This window comes from Falco biarmicus, chromosome 6, assembly GCF_023638135.1.
Source record: "Falco biarmicus isolate bFalBia1 chromosome 6, bFalBia1.pri, whole genome shotgun sequence".
Lineage (NCBI taxonomy): Eukaryota > Metazoa > Chordata > Aves > Falconiformes > Falconidae > Falco > Falco biarmicus.
Window position 1 is genome coordinate 1408651 of NC_079293.1, and position 18593 is coordinate 1427243.

Consider the following 18593-nt stretch of genomic DNA (forward strand, 5'->3'; position numbering starts at 1 on the left):
TATATGAGATTTTGTGTGTATGAAAAGAAATAATTCGCACAAACCTTATGAGAGACTTGGTAAAGTTATGAGACTTAGTAAGTTTACATTTATTTCAATGGTTTTGTTTCCTCAGGCTGTTGGTAGAACTTACAGTGGCCTTCAGACACTCCCTGAGAAATCTATCATGGTAGCAAAGGCTCTGGAGTATTTAGGTGATGTATTAAAGTATGTAAAACCTTATTTGAAGGTAAAAGGACCCCCAGAAGGTCTGCAACTTACATACTGGATCATAGGTAATTATTTTGCAACCTCTTTTCTTTCAGGAAGTAGTTTTTAAAAAATCGGTAAAATGTGTCTTTTAATCTTTTCTTTTTTTTTTTTTTTCCTCTATACCATCTATCTTAATGGTTTTAAAAAGCAAAGTCACCAAGATGTTACAGTTAGGTATTTAATTTTCTTCCACTTATTTTTTGTGTTTTATCCTGATGTCTAACCTCCTCGTGAGATTGTTGGGTTTTGGGCTTTTTTTAAATAAATTACCCCTGCAAATCATTTTCAAAAGTAAGATGTTTTCTTGTCTGTTACTTCTGAAAGCCACCTGGTCTACCTAAACAAAACCAGAAACAATGACAAGGCAGTGAAGCAGTGTTACGGCCAGCTACATCATATTTATTGGAGTTACAGTAGTGGACAGGTTGGCTTAGGAATGTAATTTGCTTCCTTTTAGGACTGCTTCTCTTACATACACTTTGTGCATTTATTAAGGTTCAGATTCCAGTATTTGTTCATTAAAGTGTGGAACCACTGATAGGATGGAAAGAGTGCTGTTTATTATGTGCCAGTCTGATGTATTTACCTTTAAAAATAGGGGAAAGTTTATGTATCTTAAAGATAGAGGTAATGATTTGCATGTACACCCAGCGTGCGTCATGATTATAAGGAGCAGAGTGAAAAGCATGACCAAGATGCAAAAGGTGTAATGGAATTTGAGTTTTGTAAAACTTTCCTTTTCTATTGCAAGATCTGTATGATTTGATTTACAAGACATATGTCGATTGGTTTTAGATATCCAAATGTTGGGTCAGAGCCTTGTAAAGTAATTCTAGACTGGTATTCTCCTTTTTGTTCTTTGCAGTAGGGAACAATTAATCTTCAGTCATGCTGTTGCGTGCAAGAAATTGTCCTTTCTTTTTAGTTAAGACAATATAAGAAAGGCTTAAAAGGGCTTCTTAAAATTATAAAGACAAAGCAAGAAACTTAGTAAATCTGAACACCTTCCATCTGTGGTCAGATTTTGTCTTCTACCGTCCCATACATCACAGCAGTGATAATGAAAGTACTTTTAGCTGGAATGAGCATGCTTCTTTCAAAGCAGAAAGCTTAGACAACATTATTAGAAGTATTGTTAAGCGATCGTTCTCTTTCTCTGTGATCAATCATTGTGTTTTCTTTCACTCCACAAGATTAATGTTGTTTTGCGCTGTTTTTAGAGATGGTAATGAATGACTTTTATAGATTAATAGTATCTTGTAACAGTCTATTTTTGATCTTTCATTATTTTCAAAATCTTATTTTCTTGGGGTATTCCTGTATTTTCACTCCAGCAAACAACTTTTTGCTTCTAGTTAATTAAAAGTTAAGAATGTCTGTGGGAACTACTACATAGGAATCTTGTTTTGTTTAATCTATATTTTGAATATTAACACTCATAAGTATAAAGTTATTTTCTCAAGAAAAATTACACCTCACTGCAAGAAAGATGTTTCTCAAAGTTAGGGTATTTACACACCAACACCTTTTTACTTCTTTTTTTTTTTTTTTTTTTTTTTTTTTTTAACTCAAAAGGAAGATCTTAAAACTGGCTCAAAGCTACGGAAGTGATACATTAATGTGTTGAAAAGTTGAAAACAAGAAGGATGCTCTCTGAGGCTGTCATTTTGTGAACTCAGAGCCCATAAAGATCTGGAGAGACCATGTTGATTTAATGGAGTTGGCTGCCCCTCGTTCTTTTTAATCTGCTGAATTAAATGCATTAAATACAATTTGAAAGATATTTAATGTTTTCCTAACATTGAATTGCTGTATCAATAGCTGCTGATGTGGCCACAGTGGTATTAGATAAATGTGAAGGGAAGGCAAAGGCAGTGTCTCTCTGTAAAATGTGATGAATACATGCTGTAAGGTGAATGTTTCAGTGTGTGTGTGTTGATTGCGATAGTGTTACGTACCAGTTCTAGTTAATTTTCCTGCAGGGATGTGAGAGACTATCTTTTCTTTAGCATTACTGTACTTCTAAAGCAGCTTCACGTGCTGAAAAACTTGTAATATATTGAATCAATGTAGCACTTTCATTTTGCTGAACTGTAAATGGATTTAAGTCTTGACTGGGCTTTTGGAACGAGTACCTGGGAGTGAGACATTTCAGTTGCTGTTGCTACTCTTGGATTATCTAATTTAACATAATTGCCTCTTTAGCTTTTCAGAATTTTTTTTTTCTGACTGTAAATTGCTTTGGGATTTTTTGATGCTTTTTTTCAATAGGATGTCTGGTAAAGTTCTGGGCACCAATAATGGCTACTTCGAAAGCGCAGCCACTCTTGTTCCGCATCGTGGATTGTTTACTGCTGCCGCACTCTGTGCTCCAGCAGGACAAAGAGCTACCCGTGGCTTTGCTGTCTGCCATTCAGGAAAGCCTGCCTCTTTATCTTCAGGTAAATATCTGAACCCTATTACCAGCACACAAACGTATCTTCAGGAAAAGATTCACGTTGCAGAGGATGTTTTCTTTTTCCCTAATCAAAACAAGCGCTGACTGAATTTAAAGACGCAGAAAGAGGAGGTTTTCTCTTGTAGAAGTGGAAGGAAAAATGCCACCCCATTGGCTTTCTTCTCATTGCATGCAGCTCTGTTGTAGTATGCTCCAGAGCTGCTATTCTAATCACTGTATATAGGCTGCTTTTAGCCAGCCTGTTGTTTACACTGGGCTCTGACACGTGAGATTTCTGAAGCAGTGGGTCAAATAATCATACTGCGTAGCAAGACGCTAGTTGAGATGACAGAGCAAACAAATGTTTTAAATCATCCTTGACTTGGCTAACTGTAGATAATTAAATATGAGCTACTCTTTATTTTGTTGTTGTTATCCTTAGGAACAGAAGACAATCCTCTGCATATCATGGCACTGTTTTATCCTAATAGTTTGAGAATATGTTTTGCTCAATCAAGTTCCTGCTGCTTACGCTTACATGGCTAAAGCCTTCTTTCCTGTTACGCCTCCTATTCTTCCCTCAGCTTATCTATCACTCTTGAAACTCTGTAAGGCTTGTTGATACTGTAGAAAGAAACTAATTTCTGCTGTGAGGAAGATAAAAGCATGGGTTTTTTAACTAAATAAGCTGACATGGTTTTCCCTTGTAAATCCTTGGATCTGTTTTGCTTGCTATTTTCCCTTCCCTCTTAGTCTTCATTTTGATTGCAGTCTTAAATGATTACTTTACAGGATTGTATTGTGAAACAATGCAGTGTTGACATTGTAAACATCCCTCAGATTTATTCCTTTCAAAAGTTGCATTGTGATCGATTACGTCATATGGAAGTGAATATGGTTATATAGTGAGGTGCAGAATATGACTTGCTTTGCTGCTTTGTAGGTATTTTCAGTAGCTATATGCGTGTAGGACCATCTGGACACTGATATTACCACAGAGTGTGACTGTCTGCTTGCTAATTCAGTATTTTAGTTGGAGAGCACCGTTTCTTTGTAATGTGCATGTATGGATGTAGATTGAAGATGAAGCCACTCAAGCTGGTTTTGAAATCCAAGCGTTGTGGACCTTTGTTTCCTCTTTTCTTTGTCAGTATCTGACTTTGTGACCTTAGTGTCACACTCTTCAGCAGTCTGCTGCATAGTCCACGTGCTTTCCAGCTAAGCTAGATGATCTTATTGATCAAATAGTTCATTTTAGACAAATGCTGCTTCTAGAAAACAAGTAGCCCTTTAATTTGACAAACACTATTGGGGAGAGAAGACTTGTTTTTCCTGCTTCAATATGGAACTTCTACATTTTATTAATTGTTTGTATTTTTAAAGGTCCAGTATTTGTAAGTGCTTCTTACTTGTAAATGCTTTATTCATTCCAGAATACTTCCTTCTCCTTTATTGTGGAAAGTGGAAAAATTCTGAGTTAGAATCAACTCAAAATGAAATATTTCAGCATGAGATTAAAAAAAAAAATATTCTCTTAGGACTGTTTCTGAGCTTTGAGTTTGAATGTATTCTAAACATTCTCTGACTTCTCAGATTATCATTTTACAGTTGGATTCAGTCAAGTTGGTTTAGGGCTAAATTCATTCCCTTTCACCTCCATGTACATTCCCATTTAACTTGCTTTAATGATTTTGTGACTAGCAGTTTGTGAGCTGATTCAACTAGGAACTAGCTCCACAAAACAAACAAAAAAACCTTCAAACCTGAATAGGCGTATCAGAAAAATGATAAAACGGTGTATGTGGGAGGGAACACGTAAATATGGTGGGAGGAAAGATGGAGAAACAGAACCCTCTGGGAATAACCCCACCTTGACTAATTTAAACTGCTGGTGAAATGTGTGGTCAGACTCTCCTTGGGTGGCTGCCCTGTGTCTGGGGTCCATTCGTGGAGGTGGAGCAGCGGTACTGTAGTGCAGGAGCCTTGACTCACCCTACTGTTAGACAAACATTGTTCTGTAGATCTGTAGATCATAGTCCCCGTTAATACTCTCTAGTTTACAACTTAATCCTTTGGCTGTTATATGAAAGTAAAGAAACAGGAGTTTGGAGACCATGCAAAATATCTTCTTATACATGCAAATTCTTTATTCATAGCCAAAGCATAAAAGCCTTTGACTAGCATTTCTACTCATAGGTCTCTTAAATTCTTTTTTTTTTTTTCTTTTTTTTTTTCTTTCCAGTGTTCTGAAAAGTTCCAGGCTCCATCTCCATCTTTTTTTATTGTCCTGAACTCCTTCAGTTCCTTTGGTGTGGGCAGCTCCTCCTTTGTCTCAAAGACCTCCTTAGATCTCAGAAAAAGTCTTAGTTTTGCGAGCAATGGTTTGCAAAACTTCCCTCTTTCCAGAGCTTTTAATAACTAATTTTAATGTGGTTTATTTGATCCTTTTATGTGGGCTTTGAAAGCATTTGAAATCAGTCTTAGTAGCAGGCAATTAATTTCACACACTCAATGATGCAGCAATCTTAGGAAATCTGGTAGAATTCCTGAACCGTATAGAAAACAATTCCCCAAATGGCCACATGCCCTGTGTAATGGTAATGCAGCGGCCACGCAGCTGGGCAGCAGGCTTAAAGGCAAGGACAACGTTGCTGCCGCTGTGCTGTGCTGTGCGGGCATTGCCTTCCTTTGCCACCCTGTGATGGCAGAGGCCAGTTCTTCATCTTTTGGGACAACACAGGAGGCTCCTTCTCTCCCTGCAGCGTAGTTTGTTACTACGCTCAGGATTCATCAGAACTGATGCCTGTATCTCACCCTCCTTCACCACCCCAAACCGAGGGGTTTATTTTTAATTCAATTTTAATTCAGTCATCATCAAAGATCAAAATTACAGGCTTTGTTTAATTTTACACAAGCACAGATAACTGTCAAATGTTCTAATTAAAACTAGATGTTGCATTTCTCTCTCCTCGATTCAGACTGACTGTATTTACTTCTTCTATTTGTGTTTAATGTATTAAAACATGTGGGCTATACAGCTGTGCCTTCTGACAGTTGTTGGGCAACTGGTCTGTTCTCCACTGTACACTGAGCTTATCTAGAAGTTTCCTTCAAACTCAGTCACTGATGCTGCCTTGTCAAAATAGTTTAGCTCTAGAAACTTTTAAACTAGTATTTATTTATTTTTTCTTGCCTAAAGAGTTACTATCTGGATATTATTTCTTTCGCTGTGCGTCATCTGTTTTGATAATGTTTGATGACCTAAAAAAGATTTTGTTGTGAAACAATACCAAAATTGTCCTCAGAGTTGTTTGAATGGTGGATTAAAGTAAAGCATGAAAAACATGAGTGAACAGTCATTTTATAACTTTATGGGACTGTTCTTAATTAAGAGACAGTGAGGCATGTAAAAGCTAACGTGAGGTATTTTGCCACTGTAAAAAGAAGTTGAGCTGATTTGTGAGATAGTGGATTGCTGAAGCCTACCATGGGAAATTTCAGATTGAGATTGCTCTTGGAGGGATTTCTTGGAGGATGATTTGGAGGATTTTTTTTTTAGTACACATTTACCAGTAATATGGGAAAGAACAGAAGTGGAGTAGAGAACTTATTTTAGAGAATAAATAGTAGTTTAAATGTATCTTGCAGAATAGAGTGTGGGTGCATGGAATAAGCATAATATACCTAATAATGGTAAAGGTAAGATACCCTGCTTGATTTATTAGTGTTAATCCTGTCCAAATACAGAAGATTTCTATCTAAATACAGGAGAGTGGTGAAAGAGCTTAATTCTAAGTAGTGCTTGGCACATACATTTTCCAGTGATTTTAATGGGTCTGTGCAGGCTCAGCATTTGTCAGAGATCAGACCTTAAAAGCCCTCCTGTGAGCCACATCTGTGGTCTGATATTTGAGCAAGCTTATTAATACATTTTGTGAATTATAGTATGTGTTTAATAGGAATTGTACAACATTAATTGGTGACCAGCAGATTTATTCCAACAGCAGGACTGATATTATAAGTCATCATTAGATAGCTTGGCACTTCTGCAGTGAATAGTTCCAGTAATCCATACTAATCGGTTCTTCGCTCTCCACAGGTGATTTACAGATATATGGATAAATCAGAAGAAAGAGGCAGCTCTGGCCACAAAAGGTTCCTGCAGTGAACACGCACGGGAATCAGCTGCCTTTCTAATAAAATGAGGAGCAGATGTTGTCATGCTTCTCTACTCCCGTTAAAGTGTCTTTTGGTTTTTTGTTTAACCTCAGAAGATGGCTAAAGAACATAGTTAGGAAAAAGAGAGCGGCTCTATCAACCCTTTAAAGTCCATCTGCTTTGTAGAGATCATCCTAGGGGTCTGAGACTGGTTTCAGATTCCTGGTCCAGAATTGCAGTCCAGTAGCATGTGTTTCTTTTCTATCTCACCAACAGTAGCTTCCTTCATCTCTGTTAATTACTGGTGGGATTTAAAAGAAGAAAGTTCCATGTGATTTCCTCATAATCACATCCTTGGTCAGTGCTGCCTAGGATGTTTTGCCATTGTACTCAGAGTTTTGCAGCTGCTGTGCAGTGTTGGTAATTTATCCCGTCTGCCACTTGGGATGCAGTGGTGTCAGACTTTGTGCAGGTCTGTTGCTCTCTGCACTTCCTAAGACAAAGAACACAGTGTTGAGATAAAGGCAATGGGCCTTCATGTCCAAAATAGAAATCCAGGTTCTTCTGCAGAAACTTTTAGGAACGGTAGAAGTGTCAAGGTCAAAGGTATGATGATTCTTCCCTGAAAAGCTTTGATGCTGTACACATGCCTTTCATGTGTAAGGACTGATGAATGGATTTTTCTACTACACAGAAGGATTTTTTGTTTAAGGGTGGGTTTTTTTGCTCCCAACAAAATAAAAGGTGATTTTTCTCACTGTTGTCTCATTGGAAAAAAGAATTTCTATCTTGGAAGACATTGGTGCTAATCTGGTAACTTTCATTAGGAAAAATGATGAGGGTCCTCCTTATTGAAGGGAGAATTTAGGTATCACCACATGGTTTGAAAAATTACACCTTTTTTTGAGAGTCAGCATCTCTTCCTGGCCCACCAATAATGAACCTAGAATCCTTTATAAAGAAAGCATTAGGTTACAGAAAAAAGGCATTTTCTGTGTTTTAAAATGTTTCTTAAGTTAACAGCTCTCCTTACAGGGTTTCGAGAGTGCTCTCTGTCCTTTCTTCCCTCCGTAGTTGAGAAGAATATCTTTCAGTAATGCTCTTGGCAGGGTGGTTTGGTGGGTTTTTTTTATTATTTAATCCTTTCCTTCTTTTTCAGATTACATCTTGCCCCATCCCACACCCCAGAAAGTTAGAATCAGTGTACTTCAACTGAAAAAATAAAGATGCTTTTATGAAGCATCAGGCTAGGTTTGTTGATCCTTCTTCAAATGTAACTATTAGAAGATCTGCAAAAATTAGTCAGTGTTCCTTCAAACATCTAAATTTTTATTATTTTTTTTGCTTTTTAAAGTATCTTTAGGATCATTTCTTAAAAACAGTAACTAATTATTTAATAACAACTGATGTCTTCCTTTTCTTGATACTATGTAGCATTTGGTGATCCTCAATTTGAAGAACTGTCTCATTTTAGTAATTATTGTTAGTTCTTGACAGGTGTTACATTCTTCATGTATTCTTGCAGAAGTCCTCTGTAAGGTTGTGATGTTCTTTGTGTCGCTTTTATCAGGTAGATTAATACACTTTCTCACAGATATGTTTGTTGGGTTTTTTTCTACTGTTAAAACAGTCTAGAGTCATAAGAGTGCCAGTTCTGATTATGGAATATTTTCTTTCTTTTTGTAAGAGCCGTACTACAGAAAGCACAAGCAAGTCTCCTTTATGCCTGCTGTAATATCTTGCTGAAGACATCAAACACTCAAGCTTACATTACTAGATAATCTGTCATCTCTAACAATCTCAGCTGCTTGCCAAGCAGTGCTTTTAAGAATTCTGATAAAGCAGCAGCTGCTTTTTCCTACAAAATTTTGCTGTATGTACACGAAAAGAGGAGACAATCTTAATTGTTTATCAAAGCCCCAGTTCAGGCAGAGTCGTTTATGTTATTGGGACTTACCAAAATTACCAAGGAGCTCTAAAAGAATGTGTAGTTAATCCCTAACTGAACAGGTCTGCATTCAAGAGGACCACCTACAGCAAGTCTTCAGGCAAGTCCTGAAGCACCTCGTTTCTTAAAATCTCATGTTTCTTATATATGTTTACTGTGGAACCAAAAGTAGGAACTCCCTGTTTCAAGAAAGTGCCAAGACGACCCTCAGCTCTGTCTCAGTCTGCTTTTTTTTTTTTTTTTTGCCTGAAATAATTGTTCTGTCATGTTCACACAAACAGTTATAGATTAAAATCTTTTTTGGGGAGAGACTCCTATGTGAAAAGCAACAGAAATACTCTTTGTCAGTAGTTGGGGGACAAAAGCAGCTTGCCATGAGCTATTCATTCACACATCAGGGGCATTCGCTTACCTCAGCAGCCACCCCTGTTCAGGCAGGTACTCCTCCTACCAAAACGGGTCTGGATTGCAGTGCTAGTGGAAGTTTGAAGTGCTGTTGCAGTCGCTGTCTAGGGAACTCTGTGCTTGAACTTTTTTTATGCCATTATTCTTGTTGCACAACACTTGTGAAAACTGAATTCTCAAGAGGCTTCTGTTTGTGGTGCTGGCTGTGACCCTTGTGATAGGGGACGACTGGACTTGTTTATTTGGTGTTTTAGTGATTTGTTCTTCATCCTTTCAGTAATCAAAGGAAGGCGAAGGAAGCTCTTAACTTTCTCTCACAGCAACTCGTACCACTAAGAAGAATACTCTTTTCAGAGATGTACCATGTGTATGTTGTGCAGCTATGGGTAGTGTTTAGGTAGGCACTTTCTGGGCAAGATTATAGATTTTTCTTTGGATCAATATAGCTTATATTGGATAAATCGCAGCAGGTTTAGCCTTACCTTACACAGATTTTTTAAAAAAAAACACTCTAAATCCTTTATAAATGATGCCTAATTTACCCTGATTTGTTCACACTATGAGCAAAAGGTTTCTTGTCAGGCCACGATTCAAAGTGCTCATTTTTCTGCTATATTGTTTGTACAAAACTTTCACATCGTGCTTTACAAACAGATGAGGTATTCTTTCTCTCCCTTCATAAATCTTACCTGACAAATATACTATGTTAGAGCACGTACAGAGTTGAAAAAGAAATGAGGAGCTCTTGGGCACAGAAACACTTCTCAGGTCTGAAATGCCAAGGTTTTATTTCAAATTTGAAGGGGAGCTTGTGTGTCCCAACGCTTATCTTCCAATATATCAATTAGTGTAGTAAAGATTTTTCTCTCCTTTGCAAGCCTTGCTCTGATTCTGTCTTCATTTATTACTGTTGCTTATTTGTCATGCAGTAGTTACTCTGTGCAGCGGTTTACACAGCGTGTAGTGAGTATGTAGCCTATGGATGTGAAAGATTTATTAAAAAATATTGTTAAGGATTTATTTGATTTCTCACTTTCTAAAATTTTCTGCTACAGGGCCTGTCCTTTATATGTTGTCAGTCCCAGACACAGGGTGCCTATTTAAATCAACTGCTTGGGAGCATTATTCAGCAGTATTTTGGACGATTTCTCCCTTCTTCTCCCTCTGCACTTGGAGCTGGACAGCATCCTATGCTGACTGCTTTATGCAGTTCCATTACAGTCCCCCAGATGCTCCGTCTGCGGAAGACCACTCTGCATGTCATAAAGTAAGGACCAGCAAAGTAACAAACCCATCACTTATTCAGATTTCACAAAGGGCTAATGGGGAAGGGAATGCCACTGCTTTCTTCTCAGTTAACTGATGGTTTGGCTATGGGAAGAGCCTGCGAGTTGCTGCCCAGGGAGCAAAGGAATGACAACATGTATGCATTAGGAGAGTAAAATTGGGAAGATTTGGAGCCTAGTGAGATGGTCATTGAGGATAAAGGTCCTAAACTATGAGAAAAAATGCCACATGGGGCCATGTGAAAAGCAAGTATTTTTCTTGACAAATTACCCTCCAATATACATCATCAAATGCTTGTGTCTCAGGCAATATTTAGGGCTACAGAGTTGTAGTACTTATGGTTGGCACGTACCTGTGCACGGGAGGGCTCATCGCTCTGTGTGTGTCAGGGTACACCTAGGTGTGCCAGCTGCCCAGGGGAAACAGAAAGTTTGGAGGGTGGGAAGAGGGAGGCGTAGAGGCAGGGAGACAGTACTTGTTCACTGTGCTGTCACTACTTGCACAATATCAACGGCAGCTATAAATGCTGGACCTGCTGCGGAAAGGCTGAAGCTTTGTTTTGTATACCACAGGAGAGGGAACAATTTGTTGGGAGAGGAATTAAAACCCCCCAAATATAAGGTGATTTCTTATATCCAAGGTAATTGCATTTTTCTTTGTTAAAGAGTGTGAATACATGTTGATTAAAAGAATTTCAGTGTTGATCTCAGGTAAATATGATAGGCAGTCCTGTAAGTAAAGCCTGTATTGTCACATATTAAGGCAGTGAATTAAGATTTCACAGTCTTAGTTCTGACATGTTTTTAATTTTTGAATACTCAAACTTTGTCATCTTAATAAAGTTATGCTTGAATGTGTGCATGCATTTTTAAAATTTTAAATTTGATAGTGGAAAGAAAGTTCTGAAAGTGTAAGGGTACTTGGCGATTTGTAAGACATGAAATGTTCCTTGGTGATCTGGGAAGGATGTCGTATAACTGAGCAGCAGCACTCTGATTTGCAGACTGTTGGGTGGTCAGGAGGCAGTCACTAGGTCTCTGTCGATTTGTGCAGAGTTCACTAGCCATTTTGCTGTATGAAAGCTCGTGAATGTCTTGCTGCTGCACAGAGGAAGTCAAACCACGGGATGAGGGGTGTATTATCCAAGTCAGAGAACTGTTTTAGTCAAAAAGCACTCCCCAAAAAATTAGTGTTAAAGTTTCGTAGTAAACTAAAGGGAGAGAAGATTTCAGAGTTGCTAATATTAAAGTGAGTAAGACTGCGTAATACAAAGACGTGTTACAGCTTTCATTTGCCAAGTTATACCAGTGCTCTAAAGCTGTGCAATGAAATACTCGGCTCTGTGAAAGTTGTAGAAGCACTCCTTACTTTTAACGGGGATGGTGGTTTTTATTGATGCATTGCTCAGTAAACATGCATGTGGTACCTAATATTAAATATCTGAAGTTTTTTTGAAGGTTCTGGAATGCTGTTGCTAATTGACGAATAAGTGCTGTGGGTTTTTCACCTGCAATCTTCTCTCCTGAACGCTTCAATTTAAACTTCAGATTTCAGTAATTTGTAATGTCAAACCAACAGTAATTCCGATTCTTGTATCCTTTTGCAGAAAAACAACAAATCAAGCTGTTCAAATTGGAACACTCAATGTGCAGGATGTCAAAATTTGCTTTTGTTGCAGATTGGCAGGTCACCTTTTATCTTTGTGACCAATTTTATGCTGGAGAGGTCTGTGTTAATTCTGACAGAGCAAAAGCAGACATCGGCTGTCCCATTACAACATACTGTTGACAAAAATAAAATAACAGTACTAGCATAACAGCAGAGCTGTTACCACGAGTTTGATTGTGAGTTTACAAAAGCTCATAAAGCTAAATAAAGTAATTCAACAACAGTTGTATTTTAGATGTTGTCTTAGGGTCTTAGAATCTTGGCTCCTCCCTTTATTTGGTTATTTTATGAAGCTGCCTTTGTATTTTAACTTTTATAATCATACTTGGCTTTTTAACCGTAATTATGGTAACTGTTATTTCTCACTTCTCTCTCAGCAGAAGAGTCGGAAGGCATCACTGTCCTCTGATAAATTGGGAGTCCTTGCTAAGACTAAGACAAATAGAAGCCATTAGTTGAGCCTAGATAAAGATAGAAATCTATGTTTGAAGTATGTGGTGCTTGCTTTGAATGGAAAAACCAAATTACAGACTTTTTTTCTGGTTTGCTTTGTCTTCCCAGTGAAAAGTGCATGCAGTTCAAAGGTAACGCTCCACCTCCTCGCCTGGCCTCCGTTCTTGCTTTCATTCTTGAAGTACTTCAGAGAACCCAGAGCACTGAACTGTGTGACGCTGACTTAGTTCTCCCAGCTGTGTTGAAATGCATGGTGTTGGTTAATGAGCTACAAGGTAAGCTGCTTGTTTGCTTTGAATATGTCTCTGCACACATGTAAGAGTTTTGTATTCCTGAGCATCTTTCATCCCAATATTTAAGACTTTTAGATGAGGTGAATGAGATACTTTGGCTGGATAAACTGGACAAGCTTTCTTTTTTCTTTAACTGGTCTGGGACTTCTGTTTTCAAGAAGCAGAGAACTGTCTTGCTTTCTTTTGTCCTCTTATGAACTAGTGATAGCCTTCTTGGGAATCTGAAGAGTATTTTCTTTCCCCCCATCCTTCCCACCTCATTTCTCCCAGACTTGGTAACTGTGGAAGTGGTCTCAAACCCCTTTAGGTGCAAGCAAAAATAAGACTAGCATACATTCTTGCCATAGAGGCTTTATAAATGGATTAAAAGTAGTGTGTTGCTGTCTGAAGGTATCTTTGAGTCTTCTTTCTTCTCTTAGCATGCTTTGTTTGGCAGTGAGAATGTCTTTCTTTTTAGTTTCTTAAAAAATGAAGCACTGTGTTTACCCCACTGTGGTATAATGAATGTGCATGTGTGCATAAGCTCAACATTTCCACTTCTTGCTGCCAGGAGAAGCATTAAGCAAAATGGGGATCCACCTCTGACAACTTCTGGGGATTTTGTCTAATAAAATACTTTTTGATTCTGGTCTATAAAAGATATATATTGAAGGACAAGATATATGCTTAGGAAAACAGCTGAATCATCACACAACTTTCTTCCCCCTTTTGCCACCATGGCCATATGTGCTGAAACAGAGCGTGCCTACTCTGCAATATGCTGCGGAGTGAGTGAGCTGGATGTCTTGTGCTGCTGTGGCCACCAGCTCACTGCTTGCCCAGACAGGGCTCCAGCACGCCTGTGTAGAAAAGCCTTCGCAGCCCAGTTCCACCTTTATAATGGGACAATTCAAGTTACAATATCTTGTAACTTGAATATTTGTTTGGAAAAAATGAAGGGGAAGAAAATAGTGGGGTGGTTTTCCCCTTAAAAAAAAGAGGTAGGGTGGATTTCAGAACAATATCCACTATTGAAAGGAGTAGATCTATATAGCTTTGGGCAGGATATGGTGCTATAGCTGCTGTTCTTTATTTCAAATAGGAGTGATTAAAGAATACAGATAGAACTTAAATTTAAATAAAATATCTGTTTCCACTAAGTGTGTGTCTCTTTGCTTTGACTCAAAGAGATCATAGTGTACTTAAAAATCTGTATCTTTAAAGGATGATGGTGGTGAAAATAAGACTTTTGCATAAATTTGTGATTCATTCTGTTCTTCTATAGCCAATCTAACTGCTCTCACAGTAATTTCCCTTGCATCAAAGTAAGATAAAACATTTTTTTTTCTCATGTAAAAAATTTTAGTCTTCATGAAAGACATTCTCCAGATGGTCAGTTCAAGAGCTCTGTGTGAATCTTGTGATTTTGCTTTTACAGTTAAAAAAATATCTACAGACATTGTACAGTACATGGTAGAAGGCTGCCAAGCAGGGTCAAGAGGAGAACGTGCCACCCAGCTGACTTCTGTATTTAGGTAACTGGAAAATATGCCAGTTGGCAGTGAAGTTACTGCAAGCCAATTGACAGCAAACATGTTTTTTCAAAATAACTAATTATCCTTAACATACTGCATTGTCACTTGTTTATGGTATTTAAATAACACTACTCTTGACACTGGTTTTAAACATAGCTTGGCCAAAAGTAGAAGAGAAATATACCTGCTTTCTTATGGATTAGGGACTGTTTTGAAAGGTATATGACAGAGGGGTATGTCACTGCTGCAATGGGAAAAACTCCATATAAACGTTGATGGCCAGTGTTAGGTGCAATGAAAGATGTGTGGGCTTAAGGTGAAGTGCATATAATGGACATCAAATCCTCATACAACAAGCTTAGCTGCTTTTTTTTCTTTTAATTGAGTAGATTTTGTGAAAAATAAATAATAGAGTATTATAATGTAAACTGTACTTATTCCATACCTCTGCAAAATGAATTCTGTTTCTCACATGGACAGCGTAGAAGAGCTGCATGAGGCGAGACCCAAAGACATTTTGCAGACCTAAGCACTGGTGTTGTATGGGGTCATATCTAGATGAAAGCTTCAGAGAGACTCACTGGAATAAGAATGGGTGTTTGTGGGCATGCCAGTCTGCACATGATACATCACTTTCATGGGATGTGTCATCCCTGGAGTGTTACTTCTGATTTGAATGTAATCTGTGATCTTTAAAGACCTCAAACCCTCGGGAAGACAAATGGATGTACTTCCACCCCATGGTCTGTCCTGCTTAAGATCCAGTGCAGCCTTATAAGAAACGCCAACATTATTTCTGCAGACTTTAATCTAGAGCTCTTGTTTTGCTGGTCTTTTTTTAATCATTATTTTTTATTAAATAATAAATACATGTTTTAGTTTTGCATTCAGACATGTTAAAAAGTGCTCTGGAACAAGTCAGCCCTGGTGAAACAGCAGCAGAATCTGCCAATTTGCTCGAAAAGAAATGTGTCGGATTTTTAGCATTAGTCTTCAAAAGCACGCCTTCGTTTAAAGAAAGTATTCCATGTAGAGTATTTCAGTGTAACAATATGAAAATTGCCATGCAGCCAGATTGCTTGTTCTGATTACACTCTTCAGTTGTTCTTGGCATGTTCTCTGCATCTGGTTTTGACCTTGCATTAAATGCCTCTGTGTCCCCCTCAGGCAGTTTATCCAGGACTATACCACCGTGTATGATCACCGGGTTTTTAGCATCCTAGAAACTGTGGCAGTCTTGGATCAGACGTTAGTTACCAGCCTGATTCCCACAATCACACAGTCTCTGAAGGATGTGGAGCACAAACAAGGTCTTGGAAGAAATGCTGCACTGAGGTTTGAATTTTATTTTAATATTGTTTTTTGACAATAAGCAGTAGAGGTTTAGTCTCTTGAAAGAAAGCAGCGTTAGATAGCAGCACAGATACTAAAAATTGAAGTGATTTTTTTTAAAGTGTGTTATAGTGTGAAAAGGTCCTCAGACCTTTCATGGTTTTAATCCATCTATAATTGCTAAATATTTCCAGAGATGTTTTCACACTAGGGTATACAGACCCCAGTGGAATTCATGTGGAGCCAGGTTGCCTCTGCTCACTATACTGTACGTTGCAAAACAGAATAAAGAAGTACCCATAGCTTAATTTCAAGAGTTCTCTCCTAATACAAACGTCCGAGAGCTGTGGACATCCAGAAGAGGCTAGCTTCCTCTCCCCAGCAGGCTTAGCAGACTCACCCCTCAACTGCTTGCTCCCCAGGAACTTAAGACAGAAATATTTGACTTGTGAATCCATCTCGCGTGAGGAGGAGATGGCACGTGAGGTGGCAGCCCCACACAGGTGGTGGTGTCTCTGGCTGCGGATGCAGCACTGAACTTCCAGCACCTATATAAATGCTGTTACGAAATGCCAGGGAGCTCTGCCCAGGGTGGCACCCGAGCCAGAAGGGCTCCTGCTGTTAGTTCTGCTCACTGGGAGGCTGGCCCTCCACTCGCCTGTACTCTGGGCAAGGAACTGGCCTCAGTGTTTGCGTTAGAGCGTATACTGGGACTGCTCGGATGGTGGGATCCTAGTCATGCCTCAGGCTGGAGAAGTTGTGAGGTGTGTGTTGGCAAGCCCTGGGCTATAAAAAAACCCAAAGAAAAGACTTGTGCGAGAATGTAAGTCATGAGACAGCAAAGGGTAGTCACAGGGTATTAATTTTTCATTTAATGAAAAATATATTTAACTGATTTGTAATTATATTATTCACTTTTTATCATCCTCTATCAACAAATACGTTTGCTTTTATTTAAGGGAATTCACCCAAGGTCAGACTGAAGTACCATTATATGCAGGATTTTCATACTACCTTGTTTTGATTTTTTGACAGCTATTTCATAGGAAATTTCTCTTTTTTTATATTGTTAATAAGGTAAAATTCATCCCTTTATCTACAAAGTATGAAAAAGCAGGTGGTCTGAGCTTCCTGAAATAGGTGCTTGGAGATTACTGAAGAGCTACATTTCTTTTAGCCTCATCACTTAATGTACATATTATCTAATCGGTTGTTGATGATTTGCGTTAATAATTTGGTTTTAGAATATGATCCATGAACATCTTTATTGTAAGAACACTAATACCCAATTTTTTTCTCTTCCATCCGGGCCACTGAGTAAAATTGTATTAAAATATTCTGTGCAATTACTGTAGACCTTAAAGTGCAAACCCATATATATATATAAAAGAAACAAAATTCAGAGGTTGCATTAGATGCTTACAGTCATGATGTCTAGTGTTGTTATTGCAAGGGACTAGTATGAAAACTGCAGTTTTGTTTGCTCAAGTTGATATTTCATGACAAAGATAGATAATTAGAATAGACCTAAATGTCAGAGGAAGTACTTCAACAATAATTATATTGTCTAGGTTGGAGAGTATTAAAATGAACTTAAGGTGAAAAGTCTTATCAACACATATGCACTCTTCTGGAAAATTCACTTGAGTGACAGCCCCCTTCTGAATTCCAGGTTTATTTTAAAACAGTCATTGCCCTTTGTAGAGGATGGTGGTCTAAATCTGTGTCAGTGCCAGTCTGCACCCTAGTGCCAGTGGCTCGCATCGCTGTTCTGTAGCATGAGTCACAGAGAGATTTCTTAGGCAGAAATCAGATAGCAAACATGATGAAGCCTGCATGCCATTCTCATCTAAGCCTTGGAAACTCCATGTTTAAAAAAAAAAAAATAATCTATTTTACAGCAGTTTACTAAGAAGTAGACTTCTAAGCATCTTCACTACAGTTCTAGCTGTAAACAGTGCAATCCTTACTCTTCTTCCGATCTGGCCACGCTATAAATTCACAGCAAAGCAAGCAGTTGAATAGATGGGAGGGGGGAAGTTACTGTGTTTTAATAATCCCAATATGTAAACAATGTGTTTGGGAATTGTGTGCTTTTACTCCTAGGATGTGTGAGATTAAGTAACACGTTACATTCTTTTGTTGTGTTTTTTTTTTTAACAGAGAAGCCTATAAAAGACTCTTATCTTACCTCTCAGAGGCTGGGCGAAATGAGATACAAAAACTGGAAAGTGAGACAGGTTAGCAGTGTGCTGGTGATTAATCCTTTCCTCTTGAATGTTCTGACACTGTCGATACCTAAAACTAAAGTCAACAACACACTAACCAAATTCTTTATCTTTACAATGACATTACATTTATCAATTTTGTGGGTTTTTTCCCCAAAGGTATGTATTGATTTTAGTAATTTCTGTGGTATTTGAGTATTGTTGTGCATATGAAGAGTAACTCTGAATATACTGTTGAATGGCAATTGAAAGATACAGCAAATTTATTACACGTTAAAATGTCGATATGAGCAGAGTCCGTATGGCAATAGGATTTCAAAGAATCAAAGTAATTTCACAACTCACATTGAGTGACACCTGACCCTCTAAAAATTTTATTCAGTATGTTCTTAAGAAAACCGTATCTTTGTAATTTCTCATTTATTTCAGTAGAACGAGAAAAAAACTGTGATCTCTAGTACTGAACCTGAGTGTAGTGCATTCACCGGGAGTTGTGCCAGTATGACAGAACTATCACTTGTTAAGAGAGGGCTTGTGTGTATGTTGCACAAAATGTATATAGCTATCTTAACCTTCCACGTGTATTAAATAAAGTCTTTCAGAATCCAGTGTAAAATC

General features: G+C 38.1%; 1 protein-coding gene across 4 annotated transcripts in view; it reads left to right on the forward strand.

Moving 5' to 3' along the window:
- Window positions 1-18593, forward strand: part of MMS22L (MMS22 like, DNA repair protein) — a 92700-nt gene extending 74107 nt beyond the window's left edge. For 2 of the 4 annotated variants that reach the window (XM_056343858.1, XM_056343859.1), the window contains 7 exons: window positions 116-275; window positions 2524-2693; window positions 10256-10467; window positions 12717-12883; window positions 14319-14415; window positions 15583-15750; window positions 17911-18593. In XM_056343858.1, the coding sequence (XP_056199833.1) occupies window positions 116-275; window positions 2524-2693; window positions 10256-10467; window positions 12717-12883; window positions 14319-14415; window positions 15583-15750; window positions 17911-17992 (1056 nt within the window). In that variant the 3' untranslated portion in view covers window positions 17993-18593. Of the gene's footprint in view, window positions 1-115; window positions 276-2523; window positions 2694-6788; window positions 7028-10255; window positions 10468-12716; window positions 12888-14318; window positions 14416-15582; window positions 15751-17910 lie in introns of those variants that run through there. The other 2 variants (XM_056343861.1, XM_056343860.1) reach the window with 2 other exon arrangements.